Genomic DNA, 21,325 nt, shown 5'->3' on the forward strand with positions numbered 1-21,325 from the left:
CAGAGGCGCTTTATTCTTCCATATCTAACTTCTTAGACTTTCATAGGACTTTCGCTTTAACACCCCGCTGCCCTTTATTCTCCGGTATGTGACTTCTTACATTTTATGGCGTTTCCGTTTTAGCACATCACGGCACTTTACACTACTGTACTCCAAAGAAATGTCTACTTCTTACACCTCTAGACAGTACTACAGCTGCTTCTCTGATCCTACTGTAATTCCACATTATTGCTACTCTAGGTATTGCTGCAGCTGCTTCTCTCAAAAGTCAACTAACTATTCATTCCAAATCCTCTAGACAGTGCACACTACTGCTACCAACTCCTCTCGCCACCACCAGTAATTCTTACATACCAGTTGTAAATACACATACTTAGTCCACTACAAAGTGCTGCGCTATGTCTCTTTACATAATTCACTACAGTACTAACAAAAAAATATTAAGAAGATATTGTAATTACAATGCCAATAGCTCTAACTCTAACAAATGTGAGACCTGTTGCATTGCAAATGCTTGTTAACCGAGCAATAGAGACAGACTACTGAAACCTTGAATGTCTGTTTATTATATTTTTCCCTGCGGAGGCGGAAGTGTTACTTATGATTTCAATGGAGGTTCCTTTGTGTAGAGAAGTAGGATTACAGGTAAGAAACATTTCCTTTGCTTCAGGGGATCTCCATTGGTTAGCATAAGCACTTAATAGACTATTAAGCTCATCCCTAAAAAGGTGGTGGAAGAGGAAAAAGATGACCAATTCGTAACTAGGCAAACAGGTTTCTTAAGGAAGCTTGTCCTACTTGAGTATCTATTCTAGCATCTAAATCGAGACCATAGAGTCTCGTAAAGGTGTGAACAGACCTTTCTTTGGTTGTCTTGTAGATTTCCACAACAGGAACATTCCTCATTAAAGCAGCCATCCCAGATTTACCTCTGGGGAATGGGCAGTTGGATTACCAGCTAAGATTTTGTTTGCCTTATGATAGTCTAAAAGAATGGAAGAAACTATCCATCTGGATATAGATTGTTTCGATGAAGCTAAACCAGTACCTTACGGGACAAGTGGCTCACAAGGTTTCTATCGTAACTATGGGAGAACACAATACATGGGAAATAATATAAGAATAAGATAAGAACTGGTTGCTTATTATGGTCGGCGATGATGAGTTTAAAAAAAAAAATTAGAGTGAGCAGAAGGCTCTTCAGAACCACATCTTTGTGATGGCAGTAAGTGTATTTAAACACTTCCTTATGGAGCACAGTATTAGATTTTTTATTGATGTTTTTCTGAATATTGCTTTAATTGGTCTCTTTCCAGGGTTAGGAGGCTCACGCTCTTATTTGAAGTCTCGATGGGTATTCGTGAACACATTAGTGCCAAACGATAAAACATCCTGGCCAACCTCACTCACAGCAAAATAACATATAAACAGTGTCATATGTTTAGATGAACAAGCCTGTTCAGGCAACCTTAACTATCTTCTTGGTATAACTGGTATTTCCGTCCAAGTACAGAACCCTACACAGGGATCACATAATGAAATTAGGGGCAGAGGAGCTGCATAGTAGTGATAAGCAGAAAGGAAATTTAGAGATGTTTGGCTTAATTTGGTCATTTTGGAAACGTGAGGTGTTTAGGATGTGTGCCGTAAGCCTGGAGTGCAACATAGTTTACCTGGAAAATAGATATAGATTTTCCAGGACTGAGCAGATTAGTACTATGTTGATAGTCAGTAGAAAAATCAAAAACAGAAGAAACCAGTATAATTAAGTATTTAGTTCCTATGTATCATTCATGCAGCATTTAATGCATAGAGCGTTGTCAAATGCTCAATTGAAGTCTAGGATGTGTGTGTAATACAATGATGTCAGAAAACATGTTTGAGGCATGTGTGGCTGTAGATACGCATGCTGTGTGCATACTCCTGCTATCTAGTGTTGGGCCCAGAGTTGTGGAAGTTGTTTTTCTTTTGAAGAAGTCTTTCGAGTCACAATGTACTGTGACTCCTTCGCTTTCTGGTAATGTGCATGGTCATCAACTTAGTTGTTAGATTGTTTTATTTCTGCCGTCGGGTTTGAACGTGTGCTCCACTTCAACACCATCGTGGTAATCTGTATGGTTTACACAGGTTCCTACCCTCCGTTGGTTTTGATTCAATCGAGTTTCTCTTTCCCGTTCGTGTAGGGTTGACGTTTCCTGCTACGACCAGGCAACTCTCCTTCGACTGTGGCCCCAGATGGGCCTTTGCCCTTCGGGCCGCTCTCTCTCCCGTCTCTTGAATGCCCCCTCCCTCGTGGTGATGGAATGGATGCCTTTTTGCTACTGTCCTCGCTACCACGAGGAATATCCTCGGAGTGATCTACATCAGGTTTGTAATTTGTGTCTGTCTGCTGAGCATAACGATGTTGCTTGCAACGCCCGCTGCTCCTTCTGTTCTAAGAAAGCCCTCTGTGACTGTCGGGCCCAACGCCTCAGGGTGCCACGTAGGAGCGGGAATGACACCTGGACCTTTTCAGCTCCGAGGACATGGAGGGGGAACAGCATCCACAAGGGTTGGCTGCAGATGAGGTGATTTTCTCCCCTGACGACAGCTCCAGCTCCGATCCGGAGATCAAGCCTTATTTCTCAAGCCCAGCCAGCCATGAGGACTGTACTAACCCATAGCAACGACATCCATAGAAAGTAGAACAGCCTCTTCCAAAGGGTCGCCAGCCACTCTGGGTCACCAGTGAACGACTGCCTGGCCGCCACTACCTTCAGGCCATGGTCAGCACTGCCCATCATCTTCGGACGCAATGTCAAACTACAGCTCGGTGCCAAACAAACCATCAGGCAGACTGCTTTGGCACCCCCTGTGCCTACCCGAGAGCCGAGCCAATCCAACCCTCTGATCCGTCAACTTCACTGTTCAGAATCGGCATCAAAGCCAAGATCCTGGGTGCAGAGTAGTAAGACCGGACACGTCTCGGAGACAGTCGAGCCCATGCTCCATAAACTTCAGGAGGAGATTAACACCCTTCAAACACCTAATGATACATCCCCCACACAGGTGGGATACGCACTCGCCCTCCGGGATCTGCTGCCCAACCATCTAAATGGCAGCTGGACAAGGGAGGCTTGGACATGCCACCTCCGCCCAACAGTCCTCTTTCAGAGGATACTTAAGAGGGTCTTACTGAGGTAACAATTCAAAAGCCAGGGGTAAAGGTGGCTCCCCCAATAAGCCCTGACTTCTCTCCTCTCCCATCAAAGGCTACTCAGGAAAAGAGGTCCAAGAGCACCTTCTCAAAGGGGCCATAGAACTAGTCCCCTACCATCAGCAGGGCATGAGAGTATACTTCTGTACTTACTCATTCCCAGAAAAGATAGTTCTCTTTGACCCATTCTGGACCTCAGGCCCCTTAACAAATGCATTCTTTTAGAGCACTTCCACATGGTTCCTCTTCAGGATGTCACCCGCTGCAACAACAAGGCTACTTCATGGCCGCTCTCGACCTAAAAGGTGTGCTTATTTCCACATAGCAATGCACCCACACATTGCCTGTATCTCAGGTTTGTATTCAGCAGAAAGCTTTACCAGCTCAAGGTGCTCCCCTTCGGGGGTCACCACTGCACCCATGGTGTTCACCAAGTGCCTTGCAGTGGTGGTTGGTCATTTGCACAGACTGGGAGTTCATGTGTTCTCCGATCTGGAGGACTAGCTCGTCAAAAGTGCCACTGTCGTGAACACACACTGCTCACAATAATCCTTCTTCACCAACTAGGGTTCCCCATCAACGCTACAAAATCCCACTTCCAACCCTTCCAGATAAGGCGCTATCTGGGGCCAGCCCTCAACTCGGAAGTTGGCATGGCTTATCCAAGTGCTTCCAGGCATTAATCTTTCTTCGAACCAGGCCACCAAGTCATAGTCAGGTCAGTTATGTGTGTCTTTGGCATGATGGCCTCCTGCATTGCAATAGTACCCCATGATAGGTTACACATGGGTCTGTTGCAGGAGTGCTTGGCGCACCAGTTGTCTGAAGCAGAGGGTCATTGGGACAATCTAGTGTTGATCAGCCACCCCAATTGTGGCTCTCTGTAATGGTGGAACACCAACAACCTGTTGCAGGGGTGGCCTTTTCTTGACCCAGTTTCACAGAGCACCATTACAATGGTAGTCTCCCTTACTGGATGGGGTGCGCACTTACAGTATGTGACTGCCCAAGTCCAGTGAGAACCCACACAACAGGGTCTCCACCTCAATTACCTGGACCTAATAGCTGTTCACCATGCATTTGAAAGCTTTCCTTCCCCGCTGATTGGCAAAGTAGTCCTCATCAAGACGGGCAACATGACAGCCATGTATAAGCTGCAAAAGGGTACCAGATCTCTTCTCAAGACAGACAACATGACAGCCATGTATTAGCTGCAAAAGGGTACCAGATCTCCTCAGCTCTTTCACCTAGCTCAGAGCTTCTGGCGGTGGTCTGTCCTTTACCAGATCCATCCTCAAACAGAGTACCATCCGGAAGTGGACAACAACTTTGCCAACCTCCTCAGCACGATGCAGCAACAAGTTCACGAGTGAGAAACACACACACACACACACACACACACACACACACTCACTCACTCACTCACTCACTCACTCACTCACTCACTCACTCACTCACTCACTCACTCACTCACTTTAGTGTTGGGGACTCCCAGAGATCTCTTCGCCACGACCAAATGCCAAAACTTCACCTCCAGGTTCCCACAGTCTAGAGCAGAGAGATTCAAACTATTTGACAGCGAGACCTCTGTGTCACACTTTTCTAGGCATAAGGACCTCCCTTCTGACAAAAATTTCTAGAACCTGGTACTCATCATCGACCGCCATAAACGCCCCCAATTCCCACAGCTAATAATTTATACGGTGGGGAAATAATATTAAACTGTGCTTAGCAAACCGAAGGTCCTTGATCGTGGGGGTGTAATCAAAGGTATGGCTAAAAACAAAGGGTCTCATTTATGAGAAAGTGGCGTAGAGTAGTGTCGCAAGTCTTCCTGCGGTGTTGCCCTATGCCAATGTGAAAGGGCAGGAATGCACCGTATTTATGAAATATGGTGCATTCCTGTCCTTTTCACTTGCGTTGGTGCACAAATTGCTGAGCTGCAAAATGCAGCGCACAAGGGAAGAGAAAAAAACGACGAGAAATGAAAACATTTCTCCTCGTTACGCATCCCCTGTGGAGGCTTCCATTTCTGGAGCTGCCCCAGGTGTACGTGATTTTATAAATATGGGGCAGCATCAACATCCATGGGCGTTGCGTGGGAACCCCACGCAAAGCCCATGTAATACCGCCTTGATGCAGAGTAAGAAAAAGACAAACAATTGATGAACGGAATGCAGAACAAATCAAAACCTTCACCCCCCAGACCAGAGATCTGGGTTAAATCCATCATTCTTTTGCTCACTATGCCACCCCAGTTTAGACCTGGCCATATGCAAATCAGTCTTGACCCTGTGCCTCATGGGAGCAGTCCAGCCCGAACTGCCAAACCAGGTCCTCCCTGGACCGGAAACAAGCATCCTAGGACCGGTTTCGGGGTTTCACCCCTCTTCAGCCAGGATAGCTTGATTCCAGTGGCACAGTGGGCCCAGGATCCACGTCTGGGCTTGGCCGTACAGATTGAAGTCCTCTGGTGTAGAGGCAGTGCACTACCGATGAGTCAGTCCGAAATATCTGCTTTTGCTTTTCCTCCTTTCCCACTACTTCGGTTTGTGGTCCGAAGGCTTTGGCAGACGTCCATCACCCTCATCCTGGTGGCCCCCACCTGGGCAGGCAAACCATGGTTCAGCACCCTCCTCGAACTCTGTGGCTTCGCATGAAAGGCTCCCCAACAAGCCAGACCTTCTCACACAGAACCATGGAGAAATCAGGCACCCACACCCCAGGTCTCTCGATCTTGTGATCTGACCTGAAGTCCTAGAATTTGAGTACCTCAATCTTCCACCCAAATGCATGAGCATTCTGAAAGAAGCACGCAGGCTTACTACTCGTGCCTGTTCACTGGTAAGTGGAAGAGGTTCGTCTACTATTGTCCTATCAGAAAAATTGACCCCATAGCAGTCAGAGTTCAAGATATTTTCTTCTACCTACTTGAGAATTCCAGTCATTAAAGCCTTTTTGGAGAGTATCAAGAGTCATTCCTCCTCGGGTCCCACCAGCCCGACATGGAACCTCAACATTGTATTGATGAGACTCATGGGCCTTCCCTTCAAACCTCTCCACTCCTGTCCCCTCCAGTTTCTCTCTTGGAAGGTAGCATTTCTGATCCCCATTGTTTCACTCGGGTGTGTCTGTGAGCTTCAGGTACCAACCTTAGAAGAAGCTTTCTTCCAAAACACAGGGATATGGTTGTCCTCCGCACCAGCCCCAGATTTCTCCCTAAGGTTTTCTTACAGTTCCATCTTAATCAATTCATTGAACGCCCCCTGTCCTTTCCCTCAACCTGACTCAGTTGCGGAACGGGCTTATCATACCTTAAATGTTAAACTAGCCCTCATGTACTATATTGACAGAGCTAAACCCTTTAGGAAGACACAATAACTATTTGTTTTCTACTCCAAACGCCACAAAGAGAAGGCCCTATCTAAATCAGGCTTTTAAGATGGATTGTAAAATGCATCCAGACATGCTATACTAAAGCTAAAAGGACCTTGCCCGAGCCCACTCTACTCGGGGAAAGAAGGAGCCTCTATGGCCTTCCTGGGAAACATTCCTATAGTGGACATTTGTAAAACCGCTCTCTGGTCAACCACATACTTTTACAAAACATTATTGTATAGATGCGCTAGCCTGCCAACAAGCCAATGTTGGTCAGGCAGTTTTCTATGCACTTTTTCAATCTACTGCAGCTTCCTCAAGCTAACCACCACTTTTATGAGAGGACTGCTTTGCAGTCTATTCACAGCATGTATATCTACAGCCGCACATGCCTCAAATGGAAAATGTTACTAACCCTGTAAGCATTTGTTCATGGCATGAAGTACTGTTGAATCGTATGCGCCCACCCTCCTCTCCAGATACTTGTGGCTGTTACAGCCAACTTTCTTTCTCACTTTCCTCCTTCTTTGCATGGACAGCTCTCTACCCAGCGCTTTGCTTCACATTTCATCCTCACCTGCCGTGCGGTAAAACAGTTAAAAAATGGAGTCTATGACCATTTACATTACCAGCAAGAGTCATCTTCCCAGTATCTCATGACTCTAAAGACTTCTTTGAAGAAACACAACTTGCACACATCCGGGCCCACCACTAGATGACAGGAGTATGCACAGCATGCGAATCTACTGCATGACATGCCATGTACAGATGCTTACTGGGTAAGGAACATTTTCTATTTTTACATATGAAAGGTACTGAAAACACTTCAAAAGAAACACAACCTGGAAACTTGAAAAGATGTTTTCATAAACGTTGGCTCTGAAATTTGTGAAATGTGTGACGTATAATTGAATGTAACATTTTGTTTTTTCTTGTTTCTTCTTGCCCCCTTACCTGAAAAGGGAAATGGAACATCTACTGAAGCCTCACGTGGCCCTGAAGAAAGTTCCTTTTGTCGATGAGGAAGGCAATCTGGTAAAACCTGTCAAAGCGAACGGAATAAAGATGGAGAAGTTTGTGTTTGACGTGTTCCAGTTTTCTAAGTTAGTGGCCTGAAGGAAAATCTTTCCCCATTGCTTTCAAAATTATTAAATTGGCCCGCAGCGAGGGTGCTTTTTGTTAAAGAAATGTATTAATTTATAGGTTTTTGGTACGTGCTATTCCACCCGAAGGAACCATAGCATTGAGATTGAAGAACAGAAAAATTGTATGGAAAAACACTATTTAAACTGGTAAAGCAAGGGCTTTCATGCATTCCAAAATGTCTGTAGAATATGCTCAGCTAATGCATGGGGATTCAATTGAATGACTACTGTCACCGAAACAGCCCTACCACCATTCCTAGTGTGCTTCACTTTGGGTACCTGAAGAAGATATGCGTTTTGAAATCTTTAAACCTTTGTGGACTATACCAGGAAGGGTGCACTGTAAGCGGTATCGTTGATCTCGCATGCAAGGTTTTATGCACTAAGCAAATAATCTTAATACAACCTTTGCATAACGGGGAGACAAAGAAGGGAGTCAAGTGTTGGGTCACATGATCATGCTTTGCCAAGCCTGTGACTGTCCTGTCTGCTGCATATTACTAGTTGCAATGGTCAGAGAAGGAATTTGCACAAGGTAGAGGGCGTTACAGTAATCCACGTGTGAGAGAATAAAGGCATTCATTGTTTTAAACTTTTGAGAGCAGGAAATGCAGTTAAAAATACCTTTCCAAATGTTTAGATGGTAAAAGCATGAGCTTTACTGCTGTTCTAAATTTAGGTGTGTGGGTTCGCTGCTCGTCACATTTGACCCTAGGGTTCTTCATACATTACACTAGTTTTGGGGCAGTCACCCAGTACTTGTCGCCTTGTCCTTTTGTGAGGATCCTGGAGCATTGAGCTGGTCAGTTTTTGGCCTTTTCTAGAAAACCGATTTCACTCGATGTCTTTGACTGCTGGCTATCTTTTCTAGCTGTTTTCTGACTTTTGAGAACAATTTCCTATCATGAAATGCCAGCATTATTCAACAACTTAACTTCCTGTGGGAAGAAGATGTCCAAGTCTCATCCACACTCTGTATTGTGTGTTTGCCATCCTCACACAATCTAGATAAGTATTACAACTGCCAACACTTCTCTGAGAGGCTACTTCAGGACAGTGAGAGGATCAAGCTACATGCCTTGAAGGAGAGGGGAAAGAGATCAACAAGTGGCCTTGAAGCAGCCATGCTTTCAAAGAGCCCTCCTCTTGTGACAGATCTGAACACCGGGGCAGACAGAGAAAGGAAGACATTGCTCTACCTCGCCGTCGATGGAAAATGATTTCCGTCAAGGCAAGAACATGATTGTTATCCTACGGCATCTCGATCAGCGTCGAAAAAGCATAGACAGCATGCGGCGACATCGAAGGGCAATTCGCTGTTGAGGCAATCAGCGCTTATGTTGACGAAAGACAAGTCGACGTCAAGCCCTCTCGCTGTAGCAGGCTGGGAAGACGTAAGACTTGCAAAGCATAAGTCGATGCCGAAAAGTGGACTTGGGTCGACACCGAGAAAGTTCCCACATCGCCATTTGGCGACTAACCTGCAACGGTCAGCGTTCAGAACCCCACCGCCGTCTGAGCATAGACTGTCTGTTGAGAGCGTTGCTGCCATACATCTGCATGTCGACGTCGAGAACTCCGCTGATTGGCCATAGGCGATCGGCATCAAGAGCATCCCCTTCTGCGTCACAGACTCCAAGATGTCGCTCAGCATCGAGAGTCCCTATGTCGAGACTTAACTCCCCGCATCTCTCACCGCCAGGGGAGAGATGGCAAATAACTATTTCACCGCAGAAAAATCCTGCGACGGCCACCACAACGCTCAGGCTCCCTTCACTGTTGACGGAGACACAGGGAAGACTGAGATCGACGTTGAAATCCAGATTGTCTACGGTGAGAGAAATAGCCTTCTCCCCAGGCATCAGTATCATACAGATCACACCGGTTCCAGAAAAGCAGAAGCCTCCTATCATGTCTCACCTGGACGAGTGGAAAAAAATCACAAAAGACAAGTGGGTGCTCAATATTGTGCAAAATGGCTACTTGCTCAGATTGAAGTACCCACCTCCAACAATACCACCTCGGGGAACGTCTGTCCATCAACACCTTTTACTTCAGACAGAGGTAAATACTCTGCTTCAATAAGGCGTCATAGAGGAAGTTTCTTTACCCCAACAACGGCAAGGAATTTACTCACGTTACTTCCTGGTTTTGAAAGAGGGTCCAACCCAGGAGTACAGACCCATACTAGATTTAAGACGCTTAAACAAGTGTATCCGCAAAGAGATTTCGGATGCTACCGCTGCACCAAATCTTTTCCCTAACTCCATCAAGGGGAGTGGATGTGCGCCATAGACCTTCAGGACGCATATTTTCAACTTCCAATTTAAAAAACATCGGAAATTCCTGAGGTTCCAGGTAGCTTCGGAGCACTTCCAGTACAAAGTCCTCTCATTCAGCAACCCACACGTTCTTGAAATGCATGGCAGTAGTAGCTGCTTTTCTACGCAAGCAGAAGATCTTCTTCTAGCTGGTTGCTGAAAAGTTCATCACTCGCTCTGCTGCAGAAACACCTTTGTTAGAGTGTTAGGCCGTTTAGGCCTACGGATCAATGACAAATTCTATTCTCAACCCAATTCAAAAGATCCATTATCTGGAGGCTACTCTGGATACCGTAAGCGCAAGCTGGTGTCCTTCAGAGGAGAGGTTATCCTCAATAACCATCAAGTGCCACACACTCTTCCTCACACACCTTCCCACGGCCAGACAGGTGGCCTCCCTTCTGGGCTCCATGGCTTCCTGCATCTTCATTGTCCCCGATGCTAAGCCGCAAATGCGCCCTGCCTCCAGCAGGCTTTGGTGGATCAGTGGTCACAGATCTCGGACCACTGGGAAGACACAGTGGCTCTACCTCAGGTAGCCAAGGATTCACTCAGATGGTGGATGAAATGTTCTCACCTGCTGAAAGGAGTTCCTTTCCATCAGGATCTTCACAGCCAGATGATTATCACAGACTCTTCCCTTCAGGGTTGGGGAGCTCACATGGGTCCTCTCCACGTGCAGGGGATTGTGGTCAGAAGCAGGGAAGAGATCTCATTTCAATATGTTAGAACTGAGAGCAGTATATCTTGCACTCAAGTCATTCTTCCCTTCCACCCAGACACGCCCCCTGTTGATTCAGATGGACAACACCACAACTATGTATTACTTGAACAAACAGGGAGGAACTAGGTCGAGACCCCTCTCGCAGGAGGCTCAAGCCATATGGAAGTGGCTGTTCGCAAGGAAGTTGACCATTTCTGTGATTCATCTCCCAGGTACTGTCAACGTTCATACAGACTCAATTAGTGGAAACTTCGTTGAAGCTCACGACTGGGTGCTAAACAACGAAGTCGCAAAGGACATCTTCCAACGATGGGGAGTTCCAGACATTGACCTGTTTGCGGATGCAACAAATGCAAAATTCCGCGTCCTCGCATCCAGGTTTCATCAACTAAGCTCCAAAGGGAATGTACTTTTGATTGAATGGTCAGATATTACTTTACGCTTTTCCACCAATTCCGCTCATTCTTCTCGTGATAGCAAGTTCTACAGAGCCAAGACTAGAGTGATCCTGATCGCACCAGAGTGGCCTTGCCAGTGGTGGTACCCGGAACTTCCTCATCAATCCGAGACCCCACACAGGAGGTTACCGTGCTGTTTGGACCTACTATCTAAACTTGGGGGGAGGAGGGGAAGGTGTTCCACCCAAACCTTGCATCTCTGAGATTGACCGCATTGCTCCTGAGGTCCTCCGGTATGGACATCTAGGTTTGTCTTCAAACTATATGAACAATCTTAGAGGCTAGGGGACAATATACGAGAAAGTCGTACGCTTTCAAATGGAAGCGGTTCTACATATGGTACAATAATGGTTATGATCCCATTCTGCGGCAGGAGCAGGTGATTCTACTCTTCCTACTGTATTTAGCCAAATCTGGCCTTCAGTTTTCCTCTGTAAAGGTTAATTTGGCTGCTATTACAGCATACAGAAAATCTCCCACACAGGTTTCCTTTTTCCAGATGCCTGTGGTTAAGGAATTTCTTGAATGGTTGAAGAAAGTCTATCCACCAATTAGATCTCCCTCTCCTCCATGGGCACTCAATGTGGTCCTTTCTAAATTGATGGGTCCCCCATTCAAACCTATTCATAAAGCGTCCCTGCAGCATTTGACAGTCAAGACTGCTTCCTTAGTGGCAAATAACTCTGCTCGCAGAGCGAGCGAAGCACAAGCTCTGTGTTGTAAAAAACCTTATCTTATTTTGCATGCTAACAGGGTGGTCCTTAGAACTCATCCTAGTTTCTTACCTAAGGTGGTCTCTGATTTTCATATTAATCAAGCTATCACTCTTCCTACTTTTTTTTACGAACCCTTCCAGTCCTTCTGAGAGGGCTCTGTGTGATATAGACTTCAAAAAGGTGCTCGAATTCTATCTAGACAGAATCAAGGATCTAAGAAAATCAGACTGTTTGTTTGTGAACTATGGTTCCATGCGTATTGGCCTTTCATCTTCCAAACAGTCCATCTCTGGATGGATAGTCTCCTGCATTACATTGTCTTCCAGCTGGCTAATAAACAACTCCCTGGTAAACCAAAGGCTCATTCCACCAGGGGAAAGGCCTCTACTATGGCCCTCCTCAAGAATGTACTGATTGCAGAAATATGTAAAGCTGCCACATGGTGATCAGTACACACATTTGCTCGCCACTATTGTTTAGACTCTGACGGATGCTCAGTTTGGGCAGGCCTCTTTAAGGAACCTGTTTGGATACATTTTGCTTTGAGTGTCTTTTTTGTCACTATACTGGTGTTCATCCGCAGGATTGTCTGGGATGGGCTTGCTGTTCTATTCAGAGCTTATGACTATTGGAGAGTATTCCCTGGAAGAGAATAAGTTACTTACCTGTAATCCTAGTTCTCTTCCAGGTGTATACTCATCAAAGTCCTAAACAACCCACCCACCTCCCCGGACGAATACCTTTGGTTTAGTAGTATTTTCTTTCTTCATGATTCCTACACATGATGGTACGCCGTAAAAAAAGACCTGACCTAACTGTCACCTGTGGGCCATGATGGGAGCAGGATGGTCTTGGAGGTCTTAAAGGCACGGCACCAGTTTGATTACTGTTGTGGTTTTCTCTATGCAGCCAATGGGCCTGCTAATACTTTGCATTTTTTTGTAAATAAAAGGCTATGTTGAAACGCCAAAGGAGTGCATGTTCTATGTTACATAAATGCTATATAGATATATTTTTATTTTAAATGAAAAATCCAATGCAATTTTGGCATCTAAGCCTATTGGATGGTTTAGGCACACCATTGTAATGCCTATTCGCGCATGTCCTGCTGCATTCCAACTACACCATCACAGTGCCGTTTGGAGGTGGTGCATGCCACTTTACAACATCGACTGCTGCGGCCCTTGTGGCAGGCCACACCAGAACACAGAGACACACTTACCGCACTTTCTGTACACGGACATGTCCGAGACACCCCGTTCCCTTTGCCGACTAAGCACACCCCTGCGCTGACCTGTGTACCCCGGACCAACACACGCCGGTTGTACATGCAGGAGGATGCGTGCGTAGCTACATGTCTAGGCTCACTGCCAAAGCTGAGGTGACAGCACACTGTGATATTGCAGGGCTCGTGCCTATCATGCTAACACAATGACCACAGGGACACACTCGCTCAGATGCGGGTTTGGGGGGCATTGGTGGTCCTGAAGTTGTTGCGATGAGTCTTGTGGCCCTCATGGGTATCCCTGTATCATGCTCATTGACTCTATGGCACCTGTGGGTGTTCTGGTGTGGCTTTTGGCTGTGTTCCCTTTCATGGTGCAGGTAGTTGTCCTGCTTAACACCAGCAGAAAGCAGGTGTAAAATCCTTAGTGCGAACGTGTCTTATCGCAGGAATTTGTTTCGCATTGCAATTGGTGTGAAAGTTGTGATGTGATTTTTTTTCGTGTGCAGAACAATATACGAACTGAGCAGTGCATCTCGTCCAGATCCAGCACCTGACGCACTATTCCCAATCAATATAAATACAATGAGATTTCTTAATAGATTTTGTGTGTACACTGTAAGTGCAGCCAATACCTCGGTGCAATTCAATACAGGATTTTAGTATTTAGAATAAATCGGAAAGGTGCACCTCGTGTCTTTTTGCACAGGAACGGCTACTCTCCATTTCATTATCAGCACTTTAACGGAAGTAAAGTTGAGATAAATCTAACACACTATTTAGAAGTTGGTGCAAACTGCAGATATCACCAGTATTCCAGCGATAAGTCCCCCAAAATTTAACACCATGGTGGACTCCATCAAATAACAGTAATAAGAACAAGAAAGAGTCACACAGCGGTTAAGAGAACAACCAAAAACGTTATTAATTTTTTTGTTCAAACTTTATTTTTTACAATAATAAATATATAAACGATAAACTATTTTCAAACTTTATTTTTTTAATAACATATATATGAACAATAAACTAATAAACAAAATGTAACAACAATAATACAAAACAACAAGGCGGAACACTCCTGTGGGAATCATGCATGTCGACGACAGACCTGGAAAATCAGAAAGATTGTTAAAAAAAACCAACATGGTATTCTCAACAAAATACCACAAGAAACAAATCACAGATATATAAAATGCATACAGCTAACAAAATTTTATAAGTTTAACTTACAAAAACTGTAAATATTGCTGCTTTAAAATATTTACCGAATCTGAGGAATTTTTTTTGCAGAAGGCACCACGCCCACAACGTTTTTCTTCAGTGGTGAGGACATTTTTTACTTTTCCCAAGGGGCAAACAAAGACCAATGCCACCTTCATCACTCGCAAGATTTGCCAAAGAGTTCTGTTACGAGGGGATCCTAACAAAAAATACTTGTGCGGCACAGCAAGTATGATGAAACACCTAAGGACCCTTCATCCAAAACAATCTTGCACGAGAAGAGTGCAAACAGATGAGAAACACTCCTGTTCTGTATCTATAAAAAAGAATCACAAATAAATGCATATTAATAACTTTCACATTTATACTATTCCATTACTGTACAAACACATTTTATATAAAAACTGACTAAGAAACTATAGCCCTGAACCACAAGTGTGACGATCGTTAAAACACTACATGCATAGTGCATACTACTTTGAAGCAGTTCATGCCTTAAAGCCTACCTCACTAAAAGACTACATGCTAACTGACTAAATGATTACAGTACTATAAGGAGACACACTGGGTGAGTGACAGGGTGTTTGCTAGAAGAGTATGAATACTAACTAGGGAATTGAAGATGTGTAGGCGATTAGAGGACTGCATCCATACTGCATAGGCATTTAAAGCAGTCCATGTGCTAAGGCCTGGCTCACTGCATCACTACTTGGGTACTGACTGAATGATTAGAGTACAGCAAGGAGAGTGCCTAGCTGAATTTATAAGTGATAGGCTTTTCGCACAGGGAATGGATTAGTACTTGGTACTGAATGGGTCACTAGAGGAGTGCAAAGGCAGTGACAAGTACTGACTAGGAAATTGAAAGTGTGAAAGACAAGTGTCTAGGTGGTTAGAAGACTGCATGCATAGTGCATAGGGGTTTGAAGCAGTCCATGTGCTAAGGCCTGGCTCAGTGCATGAATACTTAGGCACTGAGTGAATGATTAGAGTACTGCAAAGATAGTATCTTGGTGAATTTATAAGTGTTTGGGTTTTAGCACAGTGAATGGATTAGTACATGGTGCTGAATGGGTCACTAGAGGACTGCAAAGGGAGTGACAGTGTATTTCCTGGAAGTGTATGGATACTGACTAGGGAATTGAAGGTGTGAAAGACAATTGTGTACGTGGTTAGAGGATTGCATGCATAGTGGATAAGGGTTTGAAGCAGTCCATATACTATACTATCTGGATGAGTACTTGGGTACTGACTGAATGATTAGAGTACAGCAAGGAGAGTGCCTGGGAGAATTTATTAGGGTTTGGCGAAGTGAATGGATTAGTACATGATGCTGAATGGGTCACTAGAGGAGTGCAACGGCAGTGACAGAGCGTTTGCTGGAAGTGAACGGATACTGACTGGGGAATTGAAGGTGTGAAAGACAAGTGTGTAGATGGTTAGAGGACTGCATGCATAGTGGATAGGGGTTTGAAGAAGTCCATGTGCTAAGACCTGGCTCAGTGCATGAATACTTAGACAGTGACTGAATCATTAGAGTACTGAAAAGAGAGTGTCTTGGTGAATTTATAAGTGTTTGGGTTTTAGCAAAGTGAATGGATTAGTACATGCTGTTGAATGGGTCTCTAGAGGACTGAAAAGGAAGTGACAGGATGTTTCCTGGAAGTGTATGGATACTGACTAGGGAATTGAAGGTGTAAAAGACAAGTGTATAGTATGGTAGAACACTACATGCATACTACATAGACATTTGAAGCAATCTATTTGGTACTTAGAAACTGACTAAATAATCAGACTACTTCTAGGACAGTGCTTAGGTAAAACTTTTAAATTTTCAGTTCTGCCACAGTGAACAGAATAGTACATGGTACTGCACCTTAGTGTCAAACCCTGACTCATTTTATCAATGCATAAGCAAAGACTAGCTTCTAATGCTACTAAAACTTGACAACATGAGATGTTTTAAATTGGTTATCTGTCAGCAAATGCACGTTACCAAATGCTTCTCTCACAGTGGTTCCCAAATGCACACAGACTCAGTGTGATTCTAGACCACAACCACTATACCTAGGCGTTTACCAAAAATCATTCACTACTGTGGAAGTGGTAAGGGAACTGCACACAATCTTCATATTTCAGGACTGCACTTTTATGTCCAAGCCTAACTCATATAATCAAAGCATAAGCAAAGACTGGCTTCTAATGCTACTAAAACTTCACAACATGACCGGTTTTAAAACAGGTATCTGTCAGCAAATACACGATGTTGCCAAATGCTTCTCTCACAATCCTTACCCAAATGCACACAGACTCCGTGTGATTTTAGACAAGCAACACTATCCTAGGAGTTTACCAAAACTCATTCACTACAATGCAAGTGGTAAGCGAACTGCACACAATCTACATATTTAAGTACAGCACATCAGTGTCAAAGCATGACTCATTTAATTAACGCATAAGCAAAGACTGGATTCTAATGCTACTAAAACTTCACAACATGACAAGTTAAAACAGTTATCTGTCAGCAAATACACAATGTTACCAAAAGCTTCTCTCACAGTGGTTCCCAAATACACACACTCACTGTGTAATTCTAGACAAACAACACTATCCCTTGCACTATACCAAAACACATTTCTTCATCTAGAAGTAGTACTACATTTTACTATAGAAACATAACATAACTCATTTCACAAATTCATAAACAGTGACTGGTTTCTAATTCTACCAAAATATAAAAACAGCACAGTTATCAGTCTACAAACACATGAAAAACACAAATGCTTATCACAGAATGGTTTCTACATGCACACACATTGTAGAGAAAAAAAGTACTCCCTACACTTTAGCAGGAGAAATACATTAGTCTGATTAAAATCAAAATAGTCTACATACATCCCCTCACAATTAAATAACTCATCTTTCAAGTTCTTTTGTAGATTAAGAAGTATATCAATCCCTCACCATATTTTCTTTTACAGAATCTCTGCACTGTGCACCTCTCAGCAAAAACAAAGAATGGAAAAGTTTCCCTTTCATTTTCCACACATATACATGTAAACATCAAATCACAATCCTTCACACATAAACTCAAAAGCAAATACACATTTCTATTGGTTAAACATTTCAACCCTTTCCAACTGAAATACATTTCAACCCTTCCCCCAATCTGCCTTCTGCTTGTTACCATAGACACAAGTCATGGAACACTGCACTGAGCTCACAGGTCACAAGTTCAGCACACAATGTTCCTACACAAGACAGGAAGTGTGCGTGACATTTCAACATATCAGCTTATCATATATAATGTTCCTTACAATCTGTTTTTGTTAACCAATAAGAATCATACCTTTAAAAAACAGAAATATACACCCTACCTTTCAGTGTAGAAAGTAGTCATACAACCAATGATTTCTTGTCTTTTTTCAAAAAACATTGCCGTGGATCCGCGCACCCAACGCGTGAGAATCTGTGCACCCAACGCGTTAGGATGCGCGCACCGTGCGCGTATTCCGCCTTTTTTTTTTTTAAAAAAGGGGGGCCCCAGGGGGTCCTTCTGGGACCCCCTAAGCACCTCTAGAGGGTCAGAGTATTTCCACTCTGCCCCCTTTATATGTTTTACACAGTTATTCCCCTTGCTTCCTCAGCCTCGCTTCTACCGAGGCAGAAAATGGCCGCCAACAGTTCCTGGTTTCGAATGTAGAGAGACACTCGACAGCCAATTAGCATTCAGCGCGCGATCGGGAGGGTGCGCGCTCGGTTCGGGGAGGGTGCGCTTATGGTGCGGGTACGGTCCGCGGATCCTCCGCGGCCATAGATATCACTAACTTTTTTACCCTAATTTTCTCAGGAACTATTGAACGGATTCACACCATATATGCAAAAGGCACAAGTCCGAACTGAGGACTACCTCTTTGCCAAATTTGGTGTCATTCCGTTCAGCGGTTCGGGCTGTAGCTGCGACGACAGATCCTATGGGAAATTGTATAGGGAAAATGCGTTTTGGGACCCCCCTTTTTCTCGGCCCCCGCTTGACGGATCACCGCAAAACTTTCAGAGTAGGAGCGGAGCTGGCCAAAAGTTTGGAAAATTTCGCGAGGATTCATCAACCGGCGCCAACGTTATTCCAAATAGAATGTTGCGGATTTCCTATGGAAAATAGATCCTAACTATAACTATATACTGGCGACCGCCAGTAGATAATATATATATATATATATATATATATATATATATATATATATATATATATATATATATATATATATATATATTCTCAAAGGTACGACGTACTTTTTTTTGGCTAGACATATATGTATGTATTTGGTATAAGCTCTGGGTTCCCCGCACGTGGGCGGGACTAGTCAGTGCTAATGTCTTTAAGTATACTCCTGGAAGAGAATTAGGATTACAGGCAAGTAATTTATCCTTTTCTCTTATAATCCTGGCCCGTTTTAGGTCATTTTCCTGTTTATACTACTCACCCAAGGGCAAGTCAACATTTTGACTTCATTTTGCTCTGTTACAGTTGGTGGTTCCCCCTAGTTTGGTAGGTGTAGAGGTGGACCAGAGGCATAACAGCATGCTGAAAATTGGTGCACTTCATTCATATCCTCAATGTTGCTGCAAATTCATCATTCCAGAAAAGGAGTGTCTAAAACGGACCGCTCGGGGGCGTGGCCAAGATGGCAGAGTGAGTGGACGTCTTGCTCAACTGCTCCCGCCCACGGCCCTCTACAGCACCGGCGTTTGGCCGAACCAGCACCCTCTGACCTTGGCATCGGTGCCGCCTAGGTTGCAGGACTCAGAGAGGGTGATTTTCTTGACGGACGGGGCACCGTAGGCTGCAGCGGGGGCTACAGAGGGCGAGCTGCTGCGTACGCGCCCTTCCACCGGAGCCGCGAGGTGAGGCCCTGAGCCGTCCGGCGCACTCTAGATGGAGCGACGGCGGCCCGCAACACTCGGCCGGAGTGGCGATCACAACTGAAGGCTCCACGCCGGTAGGGAAGCAGCGGAGGGCGGTTGCGCCGGAGGAGAGCGCCAGCACTAGCCCATCAGCAGTGAAGGAGAGGTGCCGAGCCACCATCTTGCGGGTGGTCCCAGGCGGCGGAGCTGCTCGTGTATACGGTTGAGGGCCCGATAGTGGAGCCGGCACCTTCCCGTGGTGACTTTGCTGCGGGGGCGCCCAAAGACATTAACTACTAGGAACGGCAGGGCCCCGGAGCAGAGTTTAGTGGAACAATTGAGGCCCACCGGGGTTGCACCATAGGGGTCTCGGGGGGAGGGGGGGTGTGAGTGAGGCTCGGCTGGAGTGTGCATACTGGGGGCCCTTTAAGACTCGGCCGCCTTGCGTCAGTCGCCCTCTGAGCCTCGTGTGGGTGACAGAGTGCAGGTCGCTGGTGCCGCTGCACGGACGGCGGACATAGCAGGGGGCTTGCGGAGCAGCTGCGGCCTGGGAAGTGCATGGTGGCCTAGTCCGGCTGTGGACACCTTTGGGCACGGACCTAGGGCGGCCCACTTTGACTGCTGCGGCGCTGGCGTTGGAGGACCTCACAGGAGACTTGCTGGACCTACCTGCTTCTGGCATCTGGATTGGTGTGGCGTCTTCGGGTGCACAGAGGTCCCGGGAGGCCCCGTCCTAGATACTACGGCTACTGAGCCCTTCGTCCAGAAGAAGTTATTGCCGCCATTGCCTGCCTCAACCTGGCAAAAGCCCCCAGGCCGGATGGCTTATCTGCTGCTTTTTATAGAGCGTTCTGTGCCCAAATTGCTCCTCTCCTCACCCACCTTTTTAGGTCTCGCTGAGCCCAGCACATGTGCTGGCTCAGAGACATTTTGTATGTGAGTTTTCAAAGTGCTGCTGGCTGGCCTAGCGCTTGCGTTCACGCGACCGCGCACGAGCGAACCGCAAGCCTTCGGCAGCACTTTGAAAACTCGTGCGTCATCGCGATCACTTTCGCTTTCAGAGCGATCGCGATGACACACGCTTTCAATGCTTGTTTTTTAAATGACTTTAATTAAAAACACTACCCGAAGCTCGTGTTTCCTTTGTGCTCGTTCAGCGCCCGAACGATGACCACTGCGCTCTGCATAGCAAACGAGTGAACTAAGCCCTCTTCAGCCACGTGCCTGTCGAGGACGCTGTGTAACTCTCACTACTTCCGACAGCGGCTGTTCAGTGCCTGTCCCTCACCTCTTCAACTACGACTGAGTTACAACCACACTCATTTGTTGCTCTTTTTATTGAACACTGCAATGTGATTTGTATTTCTGGTCTGCAAATAACAGAAACGACGGACAACGGTGTCCTGCATTAATACCCACAAAATAAAGCGCCGCTTGTTTAAATAATGCAAGAGAGTGGGATCCATGCCGCATATCGATGACCTGACATGAGCTGCCTGCCTCACAAGCATAACACTGCTTTGTCTCTCTCTGGTTAGGGACTGGAAAGAGGGACAAATCTGTAGTCGTGAGGGGAAGGGGGTCAACGCTCGTTGGGCTTGTCCATCACTTAGTGTGTGATTGTCGCCATGTCAACTCCACACGCTGTGCGTTTGACTACCTTGGAACAAAGACGATTCTTTCTCTCTTCTGTGCTACCTTAATTTTCTGGGTATTTCCCTCTGGTAGAAAAACAAGACCTTATCTCGGATGCAGTGGACCCCTTGGCCCCAGTGCCACCGCACCTGCTGCACTAATCATAGCCATGCACCCCCGGGTTAGTGGCTCCAGGTGTGCATGTGCCTAAGTGTCTATCCTTGTCACTGTATTCCGTGGGGGGGGGGGGGGGTCCCCAAATGGAGTGTCTTTTATTGTCTTCCTGTGTATGAGTCCATGTCAAAGGACTGCGTTATCCAGTCTTGGCGGCGATTCTTGGCTCACTGTGGGATTGTGGTCAGGCAGTGGCCCCAATTCAATTACATAAAATGTACACCCAC

At 45.5% G+C, this 21,325-nt stretch overlaps 1 protein-coding gene across 1 annotated transcript in view; it reads left to right on the top strand.

Moving 5' to 3' along the window:
- UAP1L1 (UDP-N-acetylglucosamine pyrophosphorylase 1 like 1) overlaps positions 1 to 21,325 on the top strand; it is a 166,204-nt gene that overhangs the window by 101,028 nt on the left and 43,851 nt on the right. Inside the window, exon 6 of the mRNA XM_085611235.1 lies at positions 7,537 to 7,677. Coding sequence (XP_085467361.1) covers positions 7,537 to 7,677 — 141 coding nt within the window. The remainder of the gene's footprint in view (positions 1 to 7,536; positions 7,678 to 21,325) is intronic.

Source organism: Triturus cristatus, chromosome 1_2 (assembly GCF_964204655.1).
Source record: "Triturus cristatus chromosome 1_2, aTriCri1.1, whole genome shotgun sequence".
NCBI lineage: Eukaryota > Metazoa > Chordata > Amphibia > Caudata > Salamandridae > Triturus > Triturus cristatus.